A 17,227-nucleotide genomic window follows, 5' to 3' on the forward strand; every position below is an offset into this window, starting at 1 on the left:
TAAAAAAAAAAAATTAAACAACTGTTCTCAACATTGATAAAGACATTTTTATTGAACAGTGTCACATGATCTTAAGGATCATGTGACACTGAAGATTGAATGACGACTGCTATTACAAGAATAAATTACATTTGAAAATGTATATATAACTGTAAAAACACATTTTCACTGTTTTTTGATTAAATGAATGCAGCCATGAAACTTCTTTCAAAACAAAAAGTAATACTGTTGTAGCTTTACATATAGCTCCATAAACATGTATTCCTAATATCCCAATATTCATCATGTTGTTTTGTTGACACGTAATAAAAAAGCAAAATCAGTGTATTAGTCTAGTCTACATAAACAGGAAGTTGGCTGGTTATGAATGTTTCTGTAGTTATAGTTATGCCTTCTAAAACTTAGCAGCATATCCGGGATAAGTATTACTTTAATACGTGTTTTAAAGGAAAAAAGCTTTCCTGGATGTGTCACAAAGGTTCTATTTTTCCTTCCCTTTGCCTGTTGCATCCCGGTGAGGTGAAAATGAACATGGAGGGCCGTTCTTTTGCTCCAGCAATACAACGTGTCCTACTTGTTTATCTCTCGGCACGCTGCCATCACACGGGCCGTCATCATGACTAACAAACTAAGACTTGTGGAGTGGAGATTATTAGGGCTTTTGGCTCTTTGCCTTTACCAACTAACAAGATACACACACATTGTGTTCACATAAAATAAACGAGGAAGAAAACACACAGATTTCTAAAGGGGCACGAGAACAAATCTGAACTTAAAAGACGTTGAGTGAGTGATTTGCGAAATAAAGAAAGAAAAGAATGATTTAAAATACAGGAAGTTTAATGGGATTCTGTTTATAAAAGCATTGCTTCTGCTATTAAAAAAGCTACTGTGATGGTTCTTATCTCAGTGTCACGTGGGCTTTCAATGGATCGTTTACTTTTTATGTTTCTTGACAAAGGACAAGTACTCCTCCACATCGTCTGGGGATCCCACCACAAAGGGCAGCCTCTGGTGAAGTGACTCGGGAACAACATCCAGGACACGCTGGGTGCCTGACGTGGCTACGCCTCCGGCCTGCTCGATCAGGAAGGCTATGGGGTTACACTCGTACAACAGCCTCAGCTGGAGAGAATCAAACATGTGAGAACCTTACAACTTACGTAATGCTTGATTTGCACGTTTCAACTTATTTTTCAAAGGCCCCATTTTATGCTAAACCGTGAGCACTTATCATAGTTTTGCTTCGGAGTTTACAACCTGTACGTTTCGGTTTCTCTTATCGGTTGTGAATTTGGGTCAGCTAAGAAGAATTGGCCATGTTAATTCAGAATGGATTTATTTTATTCTTATCTGTGTAGAAACTGGGCTGTGGCGATACATACTTAAAGCTCGTACGCTGGTGTTTCTTGAAAAGCAGCACGAACTGCAGATATAATATCTTGGTCTCTGCTTTCATGCTATATTTGTTCCCTTCTAGGCTCATGTCATGTGTTGCGTCACTGCCCATTATCAGGAACGGCACAGCCCTCGAACGTGAAATGAGCGGTTATCCCTTATCAGAATATGAGCCGTCTGTACCTGCTCTAAACCATAAAGTGTTCTACAGTATAAAACAAACAGGGTTTATGGATTATAAAAATGTACTTATGTGTTATGACGTAGTGACCTAGTTTGCTGCAGCATTATTACTATCAATAATTAAAGCCGAAACTTAACTGGTAACGTAATAAGGTGTCATTTGTTAACATTAGTTAACGATTGCCTTTATTACAATATTTTTTCATCTTTGTTAACATCAGTTCATAAAATTACTAACATTCATTGTTATTTCACGTTAATAAACACAACTTGTGATTTTAATAATGCATTAGTAAATGCTGAAATTAACGTAAACTTTGATTAATAAATGTGGTAGAATTATTGTGCATTTTTAGTTCATGTTAACTAATGTTGTTAACTAATGAACCTTATTGTAAAGTGTTAGCACTTAACTGTTAATTGAAATAAAGCTAAATAAAATAAAATATTTAATTAAAAAAAAATATATACACACTAAGTAACTACATGCAAAAAAGCAATTGATTCTAATTAAACCCATTGAAAAGATCAGCATTAACAGTGCAAACTTATTGCAAGTGGCAGTTATCCGCACCTCAGTATTGAAGTACATTATAAAACAGAATGCAAGTGTAACTGTTTGTCCTAAATTTCTCAAAACACGTGAGCTAAAAATGATTAGATGACTCACCTTTCCTTTTGGACTCTTCTCATTGGCTGGGTACATGAATATGCCACCATAGGCAATGGTACGGTGTATGTCAGACACCATCGACCCAACATACCTGGCACCATATGGAGCACTGCCATCCTGTGAGACAATCACATCTAGTCATATATAATATCAGGAATCATAAAAACAAAACAAAACAAAAAATTTGAGTTTGAATGAGATACTTTGTGTATGCATGATCGTCCTAAGCTTGGATCTCTGAATCCAAAAACTTGTTTGTATCCAAAAACGTCTGTAAAGGTTACAAATGTTTCAATAGAAGAGGGCAAGAAAACAGGAAGCAGTGTTCGAAATTCTAGGAAACTAAAACCCAGCTGGACGGCATAAAATCAAACATATGTCATTTAATGTAAAGCCTTCTTCTTTAGAAAGATGTGAGCAGTAAAAACGACAAAAAGGAACTACATTTTTTGACAGACACAATGTGCAAACAAATCAATACGTCATGAGGTCAGAGATAGCGAGTTTCTGACAACACTTCTACGAAAACAGAATTGTATCCAACATAAAACATGGCCGATAACATAATGTACTTGATTAGCAAGTTTCCCATTTCGTAATGCATTACTTTATCTAAAACGAGCTCTTCAGTCTTTATTCTTGTTTACTTTTTCCTTTTTATCACCGCCAGACTGATTAAAGACGATCTTCAAAAAAAAACCCCAACAAACAAGAGCATGTATTCCTGGAAAGACTAGATCTCGCAGGTCCCCGCTAGAAAACAATTAACTTTAAAAATGACCCAATGGCCCACGGAAAGCCCATATTCAGCAGATTTTATGATCACACCGCACACGAGGCTTGTGATTGGTAACGTGAATCAGTTGCATATGCTTAGTCCGTATGTTCCAGTTCAGGAAACAGAACGTGAATTCCTGCAGAGGAAGTCGCTCTTCACTTTCCAGCAGGCGACGCGTGTGAACGTCAGCTGATGCTGAGCACAGCCGTGCAGTCACCTGTCAGCAAGCATTATTCAGACTCACATTTTGTTTGAGGCTAAGTGTTTTTCAGGCCAGCTAAGCAACTTTGCTCGTTCTGTCACAACATGTCATGAACTTGTGAGTGTGTCTGCTCGGTCACATGATGTGGTGCGCAACAAATCACAACCGTGCACTCAATGGTTTGATCTGCGCTTAGTCACATAGTGGTGAAAGAAATGGCTAGCAATGATAAGACTTTCCTAAAAGAATAAAGATAGATGGTGAAGATGTAATGACGTTTCTGTTCAGAACCCACCTCTGGGTATTTCTTGTGCTTTAAATACTCATTCACTGCAGGCTCAAAGTACTTAGCGTAGCCCTCGTTGATGCTGTAAGTCTTCCCCTTTTTCTTGATCTTCACATTTCTTTCTGTCAAAATGAATTCTCCAATTGCCTAAAGAACATTAAAACAAATCCTCGTGAGCTCGTGTTAACACACTGACACACAACTGTACAGTGTTGTAATATAACCGAGTAACCAATAATAAAAAGGCCGAAGATGAGGAATCAAAACTAGTTCACTACAGCCACAAATATTCAAGACTTTCATCCGAAATCGAAAAAAGAAGCGACCCCATTGAAGCATCCCTTTTACCGTGTAAAAGTAGCCATAAAGAGAAGTGAAACGTGCGACGTTATATAATTGTAGAAAGTTTCACAGTTTACTACATAACTATTTTTGTTTTTAAGACAATATTATGTTTGGCACATGTGCACTTTGTTCATGCAGTTGTGAATAAACTGTAAATGATTCACGCGATCAAGTCCCAGCACTTTGTAATACTGGGACCATAAAACCCTGATCTCATGACAAGCGCATGTTCTCTACTGTTTTGTCTGTGCTTACTGGATCCAGCATGAAGAAGTTAACTCCAGCTCCCGTACTGAGAGCCACTAGCGTGGCGCTGCCGTAGAGAGCGTAACCCGCACACACGATCTGATTGCCCGGCTGTAGGGCGTCCTCGTCAGTCGGTTCTCCTTCAGAGGTCTGAAACAAGGAAAGACAACAGAATCAGGCCTCTGCCAATGAAGCCTTATATAAACACAAGCTGTTATTCAAAAACTAGTAAAATGTCTAATGTGCCTACATCTCGATTGTATGTTTTTAGCATATTATATTTATATATGTCAGTTAAATTCATTTAGACTCATCTTTATTAAATGAATGAAAATATTTTTTTTTGTTAAAACCAATATGTCACCATCTAGAGTACATTTTTGTTACTGCACAACGTATATAATACACAAACACTATAAACGTGAAACAATCAGTCGTTGCAGTTAGTTGCCCTCAAGCGCACTTATTAAAATAAAATGTAAAGTTAAATTGAATTTATTGCTTAGCCAAATATTTGTCATCAGGCAGGGTCAAACGCGGCCGGATACCTCGTCAATCTGCATGGGAAAGCAGCACAAGAACACCAAACATCAAACCAGTCCTTTTCACACACCATACGCTTAGGTGAAAATACAGTTCTGTCACAATATTACTGTTAATTATTGATTCATTTGCTCGTGCGTCAAAAAAGCACAGAAAATGCGCATCGTGCATCTCCAAACATCAAACGCCGCCAAACACTCACTCTTTTGTAAATGGCAAAGATTGTGCCTATGGGGGCCAGACAGTCGATGTTGGAGGAGCCGTCCAGAGGATCAAAACAGACCACATACTTGCCCTGTGACAAAACAACAGACTGAGGTGAGCGAGCGTGCGGCTGAAATAAGACGCAGCTACGGCGACCTCGCCTGGTAACTGTCTGAATGAATTACAATAAATGCGCCTTAGCAGAGAAGTACATGAGCCTGACACAAATAGTTTACTCAACAGCCATCATTCACGTAAAACTAAACGTTTCTAGGGTGTATTTATTCCAGACTTAAGATTTTTTGTTAAATACCTGACTCTTAAAGTTTCCTTTCAGTAAACATATTGTAATTTTGACTGATGTGTGATTAAAACTAACAGGAATTTAAAGTCTGTATTCCAAATATTACAATATTATTGGTTTTAATTATCGTTATATCGTTATATATATTATATATATATATATATATATATATATATTTTTTTTTTTTTTTTTTTTTAAGCAACATTATCTCTCTTTTATCTATGTTTTTAATTATTATTATTTTTTAGTTCTATTTAATCAGAAGCTCCAGTTGTCATATGCTTAATATTTTCCATTTAGTCAAGGTCTAATTAAATACTAACTCCAATGCATATGTATTATTTTTCTCGCCCCTTCGGTTCATCTCATATGGGCTAAAGAAATAAAGTAAGCTAACATAAACATCCTTCCTCTTTTGTGGACAGAAAAGTGAGTAAATAATGAGAGAATATTAATTTTCAGATAACCTTTTCCTTTAGCAACGCATATTCAAAAAAGTATTCATGAGCAAGCCTATTGAGAATGATCATACTCTTTTCTCAGCAGGTGTGTAGATGGCATCCTTGTTCTCCTCAGAAACCATCAAACAGGTGCCGTAAGAGGCCTGCAGCATATTGATGATCAGGTCATTGGAAAGCACATCCAGCTTTTTCTGCTCATCACCTGTGACATTCACCTGTCCGGCAATGCCTTGACTGTATTCAGAAACCAAAACATACAAGTGTTGTTAAAAAGCAACAACTGAGATTCAAATGCCAAAACGGTGAACCGGAAAAAAATGGTGCAAGATTGCTTATTTTTAAGTAGTGCTTCCATCAGAATCACAGATTATAGCGAAGTAGAGGTATTGCTTAACTAACCTTCCCAGAACTGTAACTAGGACTTCCTCAAAAACCGTAACTACGTCTGTTTGATCTCGCTTTATTATTTGATCTTTGCCTAAGCTAAATGAACTTCTGCCTGCTTCTATTTCACGCAGTCACAGCATGTTTTACAGTGAATATATTCATTCATTCACATAACACAAAATAATTCAACGAAACTCACAGGTGAACGAGTCCCGCTTTCCTGACGGCAGACGAAATAGCTTTAATAGCCGTTAACAGGGAGTTCATGAGCTGCGTGAGTTCCCCGGTGGCCCCCTTCGCCTGCCGCCCCGTCTCCATGACGGAGCGTGTGAGGGTCCATACGTCCACATCAAAGACCGACTGATCCGACATCCTTATGGTGTCCGAGTGTACAGGCAGAGACCAACTAACTGTAGAGCCGTAAGGCAGTCTTTTTACATACACAGTGAGTGGATGAAGGCCAAGGTTATATTGGTGAAGCAGATCGAGTGACAGTAGTGTAGTCTGAACGCTAGCAGAGCCAGAGCTCAAAGGGCCCAACTTATAAAGCACGTTCCTTGGCTCTCAGCTCATTATTTATGTCCACTCTTGACACATAACATATACTCAGAGGTTAGAAGGTCACGGATCATGAAGCAAAGCTCACGACTGTTTATGACAATCATGTCTCAATATACCGGAATGGATCTCAGTAATAATAAAGTGTATTTATTTATATGTAAATGTGTCCTTTATAACTCAGAATCAAACTTGTAACTGTGACTGAACACATCAAACACGTTTTAAGGAAATAGATATACAGCATGAGGCTCGTGCATTATATTTGATTCACGGCAACGAAAAGTGCAATTAACATGCTTTCTGAAAACATAATTTAAATCGTAAGCACTGTTTATGCAATACATTTCAGCACCGGTATAGAGGTCGTTCTTAGATTCAACAGGTTGGTTGACATATTTCCAAACAAGGACTCGGTCTATTGCCTCCCGCTCTTATTGACCTGAACTTGGGCGCCTCCTCTGCTAGAGCCCAAAATAATAAACTCATTAGGATCAGAACCTTCCAGACAACATTTTGCTCCCAGAAGAGATCACTGAACCTAGCATGCTACAAATACTAATCACCATTAGCTTTTTTTCCAACTTTAAATGAGAGTATCATTTATAAACAGATATGCATGCGCATATTTTGACCGAGGTCGCGTAGAGCAACACCCCAAAATGTGTCTCAAATGTCAGCAGGGCTCTTTGCACCTACTGGCCTTTACGGAAAAGGTCATCTGCTCTACATTTGGTTGCTTGAACTTCTTGTGCAGCTTGTATTAAAATATTTCATTCAAAAGTGGTATCATCGTATCCTCAGAGCACTGAAACGTGAGAGACGTACGGCATTTCAGTAGTTGTGATGTTTAGTGTTTGCGCATTATTAATCTGCACAAAATCTGGTTTCATCAAGAGCTTTATTCACAGTTTCCCTCAGTAGGGTGCAGTAAAGCAGAAACAAAAGCAACTTGAACTCAAATCCTCCTCACTGCTGCCATGAACTCGCTTCTTGTCGTTTTGGCCATCAACAATTTCAACTGCTTTCTCTAAAAACAGCCTCAAAGCAAATCGACTTCACTTGTGTAAACACTGTCCTCAAAAATTCTTCTTATATTTCTTTATGGAGTGTATAAAAACATTTGCTTTTAGATGTAAAGATTTAATATAGAGGTAACAATACACTTTGGTATCTTATTTTTGGAGTGTCAAGTATATGCATATTCTTTGGAATTTCTCATTCTGACTATTTCTTTCATTTATGATGTTTCTGAAAGATGGAAATGTACTCTTGAACATCGTCGGGGGACCCCATGACCACCGGTACCCGTTGATGGAGGCTCTCGGGCTGGATGTCCAGGATGTCGATGGTCCCTGTGGTGGCCATCCCCCCGGCCTGCTCCATGATGAAGGCCATGGGGTTGCACTCGTACAGCAGTCGGAGCTGAAGACGGCGGAACACAAACAAAGGTGTACAAGTTTCTGTCATCCTTCTCCTTTATTTACTCAACAATTTTATCTAGGGCTTCCTTCAATTAGCCACTGGGTGCTACAGCTCCCTCTACAGGCCTTATTTTTTTGTACGCCAGGATCAAGTCAATGAAGTATTAGCTTTTCTCACCAAGGTATTTGAATTATTATGTAATGATAGCATAGCACAATGGATTTTACACGAGAACCTACAATGTAGATGTTGCTGATCCATTTTCAGCTCAGGTTGTGTTGGTAAAAGAGAGCAAACACGGACACACCTGTACATGTGACGCCAAACAAAAGAACTGGAGCAAAGGTCGTATGCTTTTCATGTCTTCACTTCATTCATGTACTTCACTAAATAGTACAGTGTCCCTAAAATGATACTTTTAAGCGAATGTATGAACAGCGCATATCAATTACCACCTATAGTGAAACATAGTGGATCGGGATCATGTGACAAACTACCGTGCAAGCCCTTGAAACCTGCTAGTTAAAACCGACAGCAAAATGGTTCAGGGAAGTATTTTATTAATTATTTTCAAAACATTTAGTTCAACTTTCTCCTTTTCGGGCCGTTGAATACGATTTTTATCAAGACTTCAGTAGCAATACATGTACATGTAAATGCAAACAATGTTTAGATAAAGTACCTTTCCTTTGGGGCTCTTCACATTTGCAGGGTAAAGGAAGATTCCTCCGTAAACGAGTGTTCGATGCACATCTGCCACCATTGAGCCCACGTAACGGGCCCCGTACGGCGCAACGCCAGCCTGAATACATTTTAATAGAAACTATAAATGTGTTTTTTAGTAGCTGGTTATTATATATTATATTCTTATTTATTTTTCGGATAGATTTTGAATATGCGACGTATTTGAAATGTGTACTTTGTTCAGCTTATAATGATTCGAGTTGTTATAAATATAAAATCCGACGTAATCGCATACTGAACCTCCGGAAACTTTTTCTTCTGCAGGTACTCTGTGACAGCAGGATCAAAATAAAGGGCATATCCTTCATTCAGACTGTAGATGTTGCCTTTCTTCTTAATCTTCACGTCTCTGTCAACCAGAATGAACTCGCCAATAGCCTGATGTTACAATAAATAACACAATAAATTAATGTTGAACTTATTGCCTGTGGATAGGACATGCTATTTACCGCAGCATTTTGTCCTAAAGAAGAAGATAAAGGCAAAAAAGAAGAAGATACATTAACTGTAATATACTTCATAAACAAGGGCAAGCTGGAAGTCATTAAAAAAATGGTAACACTTTAGAATAAGTAACACTTGTTAACGATGACTTTGCTAATTTGCTGCCTATTAAAAGTTAGTAAGGAAGTTGTTAAATTTAGGTGTTGAGTAAAATTAGGGATGTAGAGTAAAACAATAACTTTGTACTTAATTAGCAATAATAAATGGCTAATATTCTAGTAATATGCATGCTAATTAGCAGCTAATAGGTTTAACTCTAAAATAAAGTGTTACCCCAAAAAAACTACTACACTGTTTCAAACAATATCTCCTAGCTTTATGAATCATATATATATATATATATATATATATATATATATATATATATATATATATATATATATATAGAACTGATCCAATAGTTGACACCGGTGTACGCAGAGTAAAACTGACTCACTGGATCTAACATGAAGCAGTTGACTCCCTGACCGGTGGAGAGGACAATCATGGTGGCACTGCCGTACAGTGCATATCCAGCAGCCACTATATTTCTTCCAGGTTGCAGGGCATCCTTCTCGGACGGCTCGCTGTCTGTGCACTGTGAACACAGCAATCATTTTGGCAATGTATTTCGGTAAATGTATTAAACACACGCAGTCATACCTTCCTGTAGATGGCAAAGATGGTCCCAATCGAAGCAAGACAGTCAATGTTGGATGAACCATCGAGAGGGTCAAAGCACACCACGTATTTACCCTTGAACACAGGGAAGAAGCTTTGGTTAAATGAATGTTACTGAAGCACCTTGACGAGACAGTACATAGTCATTTAATGAGCAATGATGATGTTGCTCAGTTAAATGAATTTGACCTTTCCATGACCTTACCACATTCATCTACTTATTCAGTCTTTACTCCTTAAAACAAGATACGCCTGGCTTGTGACTGATTTTAAGTTACAGAGCTTTTGATTAATAGACTTTATCGTCATTCTTGATTACTTCACAAAGATTTTGTGATCATTTTATAAGTTAAGTTTTATTCAAAATTAAATTTACATGTTTTCATTTTTTATGTTTTTATCAATCTATTTGTATATTCAGGACGGAAAGAGGGCTTTAAATATTTCCTTATTCCCAGGTATTTTCTGACTTTTCACAATACATCTTAGCGCATGTCTCTCAGTGTCCTTTCCTTAGATGTCAGATTAAGAATTGGTTTCTGGCCAACAATGCAGGCAAAGATCTGAACTACAAATCAGTTGAAAATCAGTTGGAGTCACGTGGCTAGCTCTCCATGTTCTGCACAGGAAACACACATTTCTCCATTCTTGAGTCAAATGTGAAAAATTACTAAACTCATTGGCAGGTTTTTGCAAACACTTGAAACAATACATATCTTTGATTAAATATTTTGGAGAGATTAAACACTTGAAGTATAGTTATTTCTCAGACAGCATGTATTATAACTTACTCATGTGGTTCTTACCCGTCTATCTGGTTCCACAATGATTGCGCTCTCGTGCTCCTCAGTGACCAGCACACATGAGGTAAATGAAGATTTGATCATGTTTATGACGAGGTCATTAGAAAGGATGTCCAGCTTCTTAACCTGGTCCCCTGTCACATTGGTACTTCCAGCAATGCCGTACCTGTCAGACAGTTTCCAGTTGAATCAGATCAAAGGCACTGAAAGGATTTTTTAGGTATTGTTTTTCAATGCTTGTTTATAAAACTGCAATATTATATATATAAGAAAGCAATATCACATTGTACTGTCAACAGCACTGTCTGCATAAACAAACTATGGAAACACTGAAAGTCCAACTTTCAGTTATTTCAAACTTTAAACTTTCATTAATTCAAACTTGTAATATAAAGAGCTTCATCTAATTTTTTAAAGGCCTTCCTTTAAACTTCCAACTTCTTTTTTTTGCTGGCATTTCCCAACACTACAATGTCAACATGGTTCAGTTTCAAAACAGAAGCTAACCACAAATTTGTAAAAAAAAAAAAAACAAAAAAAAAACTAAAACTAAAACTAAAAAAAAAAACCTCCTGCGTTATTTAGCAAGTTTAAATGGGCAATTGTGCAAGAAAACCATATTTTTCATCAAAATGTGTAAAACCTGTTAAACTGGTTTAAATGGTCATATTTCACTCAACAATAAAAGAAAGAACAAATTCTATTTTGCAGAAAGAAACGTACACTAAGATGATGTATTGTAACAATGTCGCATACTTTGCCTGTGATTCTTATTTATTCAAACGATGTTTTAATTAGCTTACGTGGACTTTTTTCTTGCACGCTTCTTGTGTTTTCAGATTTAAAATAAAGCAAACAGATGAATGTTTTTGCATGCCATGCTTTCTGGAGTCCCAGTCGACCGTGTGTCATAACATACTCACAGGTGAGCGATACCTGCTTTCCTGACCGCGCTGGAGATGGCTTTCACGGCCGTGCACATCGCGTTCAGCAGGGTCGTCAGCTCGCCCGTGCCTTTGGCTTTTCTGCCCTCTTCAAGCAGAAATCTCGTCAAAGTCACAACATTAGTGTCGAAGGATCCCCGGTCTGACATGACTGCGGATTTCTGCTGATATTAAAAAAAAATCTCGCTTTTCAATAACGTGTCTAATTCGCGCAACTCATTCTTTCGCGGAAACAAAAACGTGTAGGCGGAAATGCTGCGGAAAGGGGTGTATGGAGAGCTAAACCAATGAGAAGTGCGCGTCCAGAGGCTCAGAGGTGTGACCGGCCGACTGCGTGGAAGTTTCAAAACAATGATGCATTGTGGAAACGGGGGTGTGGATGAAAGCCCCCCTCGTGCTCGGTGTGTGCTGTGTCATCATGAACGTGGCTCTGAGCCCGCGAAGAGCCGGCGAGGTTACTGGTACACAACGAGTGGAAGCGGTTTAGGGTGAATGGAGGCGCTTCTGTGGGCTAATCTCAACTCAGTGTTCGCGTCCGAGCTGTGTAAAAGTTGATTTCACTCAATGCAGGTGGCACTGCATGCATTGTTTGTCGTCAGGCTGGTTTGTCCGCTGTTCTTTTTTAGAGAGCCTTTAGGCACTTTTACCTCTATTTTATTCAGTTGTTTTTCAGTTCTCATCATAAAGTTAAAATTAAGGTCAACACACAAAACGGATTCCTACAAACGGATTATACATATATAGGTTACTCAGAGCTATGGCTGTTGGGAATTATTATTGCAAAACGTTTATACAGTCAATAATGTTTTTACCTCATAATGAGACAGATGCAATGATGATGTTTCAGGTACTCAGCCTTTAATGTACGCTGCTTTTTTTATTATTGTGACTCCACACTGAACTACCTAAAGAAACCACTAGAGGTCAGCCCCGATCAATCTGAATATAAAATAGAAGCCCATTATCCTCACAGAGAAGTATGAACGATCCCATTTCAGCACAAACTTTGTTATTGTAAAGTTTAATTAATTAAAAACATAGACGTTAAAATAAACATAAAAATCACAGGAGTATAGCCTACGCTATTTGCTCATTAAAACGTATTAGTAAAGATACAGAACTCTTTGCTACTGGCAAATTTGTATGAACTTTTTAATATTTTCAGAATTTCTCTCATAAAAATGTTACATATTCCACCTCGACCCTCCGAGATTAGCCACATCATAAAAAGTGGACGATCCAAGCAAATTACACACAGCATTCAGAATAAATGGCTAAATAAATGTAAATGTTAAATAGGGCATTTTGTTATTCTGAAATTCAAATGTCAAATAAAAGTGCTTATTAAAGAAAGCAGTCTGGAAAAAAACACCAGCAGCAAAAGGCAATGTTATGATCCCTCTTATTTTGTTAATTATTAATAAAAAAATTTTTTTTTTACAGATTCTGCAAGGTGCATTTAACCATAACTGTATCTCTACAAGCAAGGCTCCTCTTTTCCAGCAACGCGTTATCGTTCAAAACTGCAGTAAGTGTCAAAACAGTATTAGTTTCAGTGAGAACATTCAAGTTTTATGAGAGTTTTGTATCTCATTAAAGGCTTAACATTTAGTAAAAAAAAAAAAAAAAAAAAAGTCACGACTTCGATCGCATAGCCCGTTGCATGGCTTGAGGAAAAAGTGAAAATGCTTCAGAAGAGCTCAACATCCTTGAAGCACAGGCAATTCCGCTTAAGTTATATGGCGCTGTAATCCTTTGACTGAAAGGTATAACACGTGGATGGGTTCCCGCGGCTCTGCTGATCTAGTAAGCAGTGAGAGGAGCACCTGCCTTTGTGGACTCACTTATTTGTACGTCACGCTCTCCGTCCCACGTCAGGGAACATGTATTGTGCCTCGGGTCGAGTTCAGCGGCTCGTGCTGCTCTTGTGCGCATGAGCGAAGAGGACGCTTCACTGGGACTTTTACAAAGGGAGCGCAGGGACGGGAGAGGGACGTATAATCAAATTTGTTTGGAAAAAAAGGTAATTCATTGTTCCTTTTCTTAAAACAAAAAACAAAACCGCCGGCCGCATGCTTATAAACTAGACTTTATCGCTCACTTCGGGGCGCGTGCGAAACCTGATCCACCAGGTTAGCAAACACTTGTCTTTCTGTGGTGTATGTTAAACTGGTGTATTTGTGTCTCGGGTTAAATAAATGAGAAAATAAATTAGTCCTGACGGCGATATAGGAGACAGTGATCCTGAGCTGCAGAAGTAACGTAGGAATAAAAGCGGCGGAGGACCGCGCGTGCATTGGGCGCGCGACTCTTGTTACTTGTTGCGAGATAAGAGATTAGCTACAGTATAATTTTAATGGTTAACAGGGTCACGTCTTTGTAGGCAAAATTGTTTTTTTTTCTTTTATGTTGTGCATCAAGTGTTTTGTGATCCCGTGTTTTGTCACACCTGTTCGATATACTGGATGTAAACGTTTTTTTGCAAATATTTTTTATTTTAAATTTAATTTTCCCGTTACGCAGCGTGCTTGAGGTTTAAGTTGTTTTATCGGTTTGTAATTGTGGCATGTAAGTCGTTTGCTACATGGTAAGGTTTTCATAGCTGAGTACCTGGAGGGGAGAACAGTGATCTGACACGATTGTATCTCAGACCTCAGTCACGTGTGATACAGTGGTCACGTAAAAGTGAATAGGACACATGTTCGTTTGTGGTTTTGTTTTAATTAATTTTTTTAACTTTTTTAAAAACCTCAGAAATTTGTGTTAGGTTGAAATGAATTTTATGACACTCTTGCGTAGAAAAAAAAAAAAAAAAAAAAAAAAGGCCCAGAACATTTCAAATCTCTTCAGATGTAGCTACAAGTCCTCGGGTCACTTGACAGGACGTAATTATGACGGTCGCCCTTCCTGTGCAGATTTGAGGAAGTATAAACTGATTTTCATGATAACCTCGGTGTACATGACTGATAACCTAAAACCAGTGATTTGAGTTACTAAATAGCCCTTTAATTAAATTCTTATAGGGCTAATGATTTTTACTAAATATATCCAGGCGTATGCAGAGTTGTAGTACCAAAATATGACCGTAAATTATACTGAAAATCATCACATGAATACAGATAAAATAAAAGGCCACATGAATCAAAGATCATTCAAGTGACCTTTCAATAAACCGTGGCAAAGACTAGACCGTGCCATACAGAGGTATAACACCTTCAGGGCAACTCACATCACGTGACACTGAAGTAATTACATAAACATTCGTAAAACAACATAAAATGTACCACACCTTAATGTAAAGAACAAAATCTAACTTTAAAAGGTTCAGATGTCCTGTTATTTATTTTCAGTGTAAGTTATTAGGTGACCCCAAGTATTTTACTGTAATGGTATATGTATTTAAATATTTGCGGTTGGTTAACCAGTTGTCTTTTTTTATTATTTATTGTTCTATTTTTTTTAATGCAGATTTTAAATCAAGCTCTAACAGAAGACTAGTCAGAAACACTGCAGTATAACGTGCGCTGTGTGTGCTGTGCTGGCATGCTCATTCTTCCAGGTTGGCACCGCTGCCATGTACAGTCTGTAAAAGACTCTCACAAAGACATTATTATGCTCTAGTGAAAAGGATTGTCAGCGACCTACAAATATCACTGTCAGAAATGAAACCTCTGTTTGGCGTATCTGAAACAAGGGAGCCCTTTCCAAACACCATTTATTGGATGCAGCCACCCATCATTTCAACAGCAGACAATTTTTAAATTCTTCATTGTTGGCTTCCTCTGATGATCCAGTTGCGCTCTTCAAAAAGTCGGTGACCCCTTAGACCACTATAAACCTGTGCTAGTTTATTCTGTACGGGGCTAATCCAGAGGAAAATTGGCATGTCCACAGGGTGTCAAATGTGTGCGGTTCTGCTCTGAGACTGTGAATGGAAGAAGGCTTTGTGATGCCGAGACTTCTTGTGGAGGTAGTCCCAGTTTTTTAAAGAGGGAACTGTTTCAAGATGAAAGTCTTCTAAAGCCTCCTTTCACCAATGACATAATGAAAGACCATATTAAAGAATGTGAGATCCCTGTCTGCCTTTATGCTTGCTTTGCGGATGGATTCTTATTGTTAAAAGCGAGATGGTTATAACGTTTCTTTGAAGTTGAGTGTTGTTCATGGGTGGCAATGGGACCGTTTCAAATGAGAAGAGGTTTAAACGTGCATATAGTGGGCAACTGTATGTGAATTTTGTTTCCTGTCCATGTGCACGACACGCATGCTTCTTTCAATTTGAAAACAATAAGGGGATTATATGCACATTGTGTCCCTCATAAAATATTTACCCTGTTCTGTTTTCTGGAAGAAAAAGGCTACATAAGCTGTTAAAAGGGATAAACCAAAAAAGCTATTTACTCGCCTTATTTTCATTCCAAACCTGTATTTCTGTTTTTACAAATGTCATCTTTTGTCTTTCACAGAAAAAAAGGAAATGCGTACAGACTTGAGACAACATTTTCTAGCGTGAAAACGTTTAGATGTGTACGTTCAGGCCTTTGTGGACATATGGCAGAAGCTTCCTCAATTTGCACCTTGCTGAGAAAGCTTTGCACATGGGGATCAAAGCTCAGTTCATAGTGAAGGGAACTGTCACTTACATCTCTCTCTCTCTCTCTCTCTCTCGCTCTCTCTCTCTCTCTCTCTCACTCTCTCTCTCGCTCTCTCGCTCTCTCGCTCTCGCTCTCAGGCTGTAAAATCCACACTGCCACTGCTGCCTGTTTATACAGAGGAAATTACTTCCACTTTGCTGCTTGGTTAGAACTGTTTGCAAACCTAATCTACCCCCTTTACCATTGCTCCAAGCCTACCAAACATCTCTAACATAGAGACTTGCTTACTACGTTGAAGATGGGTTACTTTGACCTTTTAGGTTGGTTTCTAAATAGTTTTTGATATATTTTAGTTGTAATAACTTTTTTTTTTTTTTTTTTTTTTTTTTTTTTTTTAAATTGACAATGTAGATTTTGTAACTCAGTTTCACATTTCTGGTCTATATATGCCATCGTGCTAATGTCTTTGAAAGAAATTCTAATATGTGGGGCTGAAGAAACATTTATTTTTATCAGGCTGCTTATTTGGAAAAAAAAAATGTAGGATACTATGATGAATAGAAAGACCGATAGAACAGTATTTATTTGAAATCATCAAAGTCTTAGCTGTTGATATTAGTACCTTGTACTTGTCGTAATCCTTTAAATGTAAGAGCTGCTTACCTCTTCAAAGTAGAACACATTCTTGATGACTTCCTGATGGAAAATATGAGTTTGCATTTAAAATGCTAATTGCCTCCTTTTCCGTGCAATGTTTTAATCACCTGCGTTTGATGCCTCATTAACTTTTACTTTTTGTGGAACAGCAAGTGCATTTTGAAATCAAATCGGTCGTTTTCCATTAAATGCAGTAAGTGCGCCTTCAGTTAAAACCATTTCTCGTAATAATACAGACGTTTTTGTTCCTCTAGCCCAAAGGAGAGGTTACTTCGAAAAAGAGACTGGGGTACAGGACAATTAATGTCAAGAGGCAGGAGGTCCTGG

The 17,227-nt window shown here is 38.0% G+C and overlaps 3 protein-coding genes across 4 annotated transcripts in view; 1 reads left to right on the top strand and 2 right to left on the bottom strand.

The window, feature by feature from the left end:
• Nucleotides 1-819: 819 nt before the first annotated feature.
• Nucleotides 820-6,462, bottom strand: fbp2 (fructose-1,6-bisphosphatase 2). Of its 2 annotated transcripts, XM_043245093.1 has the most exons (8): nt 6,210-6,462; nt 5,695-5,857; nt 4,857-4,949; nt 4,660-4,668; nt 4,121-4,261; nt 3,530-3,667; nt 2,252-2,371; nt 820-1,125 (listed from the first exon to the last, which is right to left on the bottom strand). In XM_043245093.1, exons 1-8 carry the CDS (start codon nt 6,380-6,382, stop codon nt 937-939), a joined length of 1,026 nt encoding a protein of 341 aa, XP_043101028.1. In that variant the 5' UTR covers nt 6,383-6,462; the 3' UTR covers nt 820-936. The 2 variants fall into 2 exon arrangements, with proteins under 2 accessions (XP_043101028.1, XP_043101029.1); XM_043245094.1 differs by lacking the exon at nt 4,660-4,668 and having other exon boundaries at nt 6,210-6,459.
• Nucleotides 6,463-7,450: 988 nt separating this feature from the next.
• Nucleotides 7,451-11,915, bottom strand: fbp1a (fructose-1,6-bisphosphatase 1a). Its single transcript, XM_043245095.1, has 7 exons — nt 11,628-11,915; nt 10,708-10,870; nt 9,884-9,976; nt 9,678-9,818; nt 8,978-9,115; nt 8,676-8,795; nt 7,451-7,993 (listed from the first exon to the last, which is right to left on the bottom strand). The coding sequence occupies exons 1-7, from the start codon at nt 11,795-11,797 to the stop codon at nt 7,805-7,807; spliced, it is 1,014 nt and encodes a 337-aa protein (XP_043101030.1). The 5' UTR covers nt 11,798-11,915; the 3' UTR covers nt 7,451-7,804.
• Nucleotides 11,916-13,523: 1,608 nt separating this feature from the next.
• The window catches only part of kank1a (KN motif and ankyrin repeat domains 1a), a 42,729-nt gene continuing 39,025 nt past the window's right edge, over nt 13,524-17,227 (top strand). Inside the window, exon 1 of the mRNA XM_043245081.1 lies at nt 13,524-13,671. The gene's annotated coding sequence lies outside the window, so the exon portion shown is untranslated. The remainder of the gene's footprint in view (nt 13,672-17,227) is intronic.

This window comes from Puntigrus tetrazona, chromosome 7 (assembly GCF_018831695.1).
Source record: "Puntigrus tetrazona isolate hp1 chromosome 7, ASM1883169v1, whole genome shotgun sequence".
In the NCBI taxonomy this organism is placed as follows: domain Eukaryota; kingdom Metazoa; phylum Chordata; class Actinopteri; order Cypriniformes; family Cyprinidae; genus Puntigrus; species Puntigrus tetrazona.

Excerpts from the sequence above, each read along its gene's own strand:
- fbp1a (XM_043245095.1), bottom strand. The coding sequence starts at position 11,797 with ATGTCAGACCGGGGATCCTTCGACACTAATGTTGTGACTTTGACGAGA. Across the intron at positions 10,871-11,627 it reads AAAGCAGGTATCGCTCACCT|GTACGGCATTGCTGGAAGTA; the intron begins GTGAGTATGTTA and ends ACTGTCTGACAG. Across the intron at positions 9,977-10,707 it reads TTGTGGAACCAGATAGACGG|GGTAAATACGTGGTGTGCTT; the intron begins GTAAGAACCACA and ends CCTGTGTTCAAG.
- fbp2 (XM_043245093.1), bottom strand. The coding sequence starts at position 6,382 with ATGTCGGATCAGTCGGTCTTTGATGTGGACGTATGGACCCTCACACGC. Across the intron at positions 4,950-5,694 it reads ACACACCTGCTGAGAAAAGA|GGCAAGTATGTGGTCTGTTT; the intron begins GTATGATCATTC and ends GTTTTGTCACAG. Across the intron at positions 1,126-2,251 it reads AGAAGAGTCCAAAAGGAAAG|CTGAGGCTGTTGTACGAGTG; the intron begins GTGAGTCATCTA and ends GATTCTCTCCAG.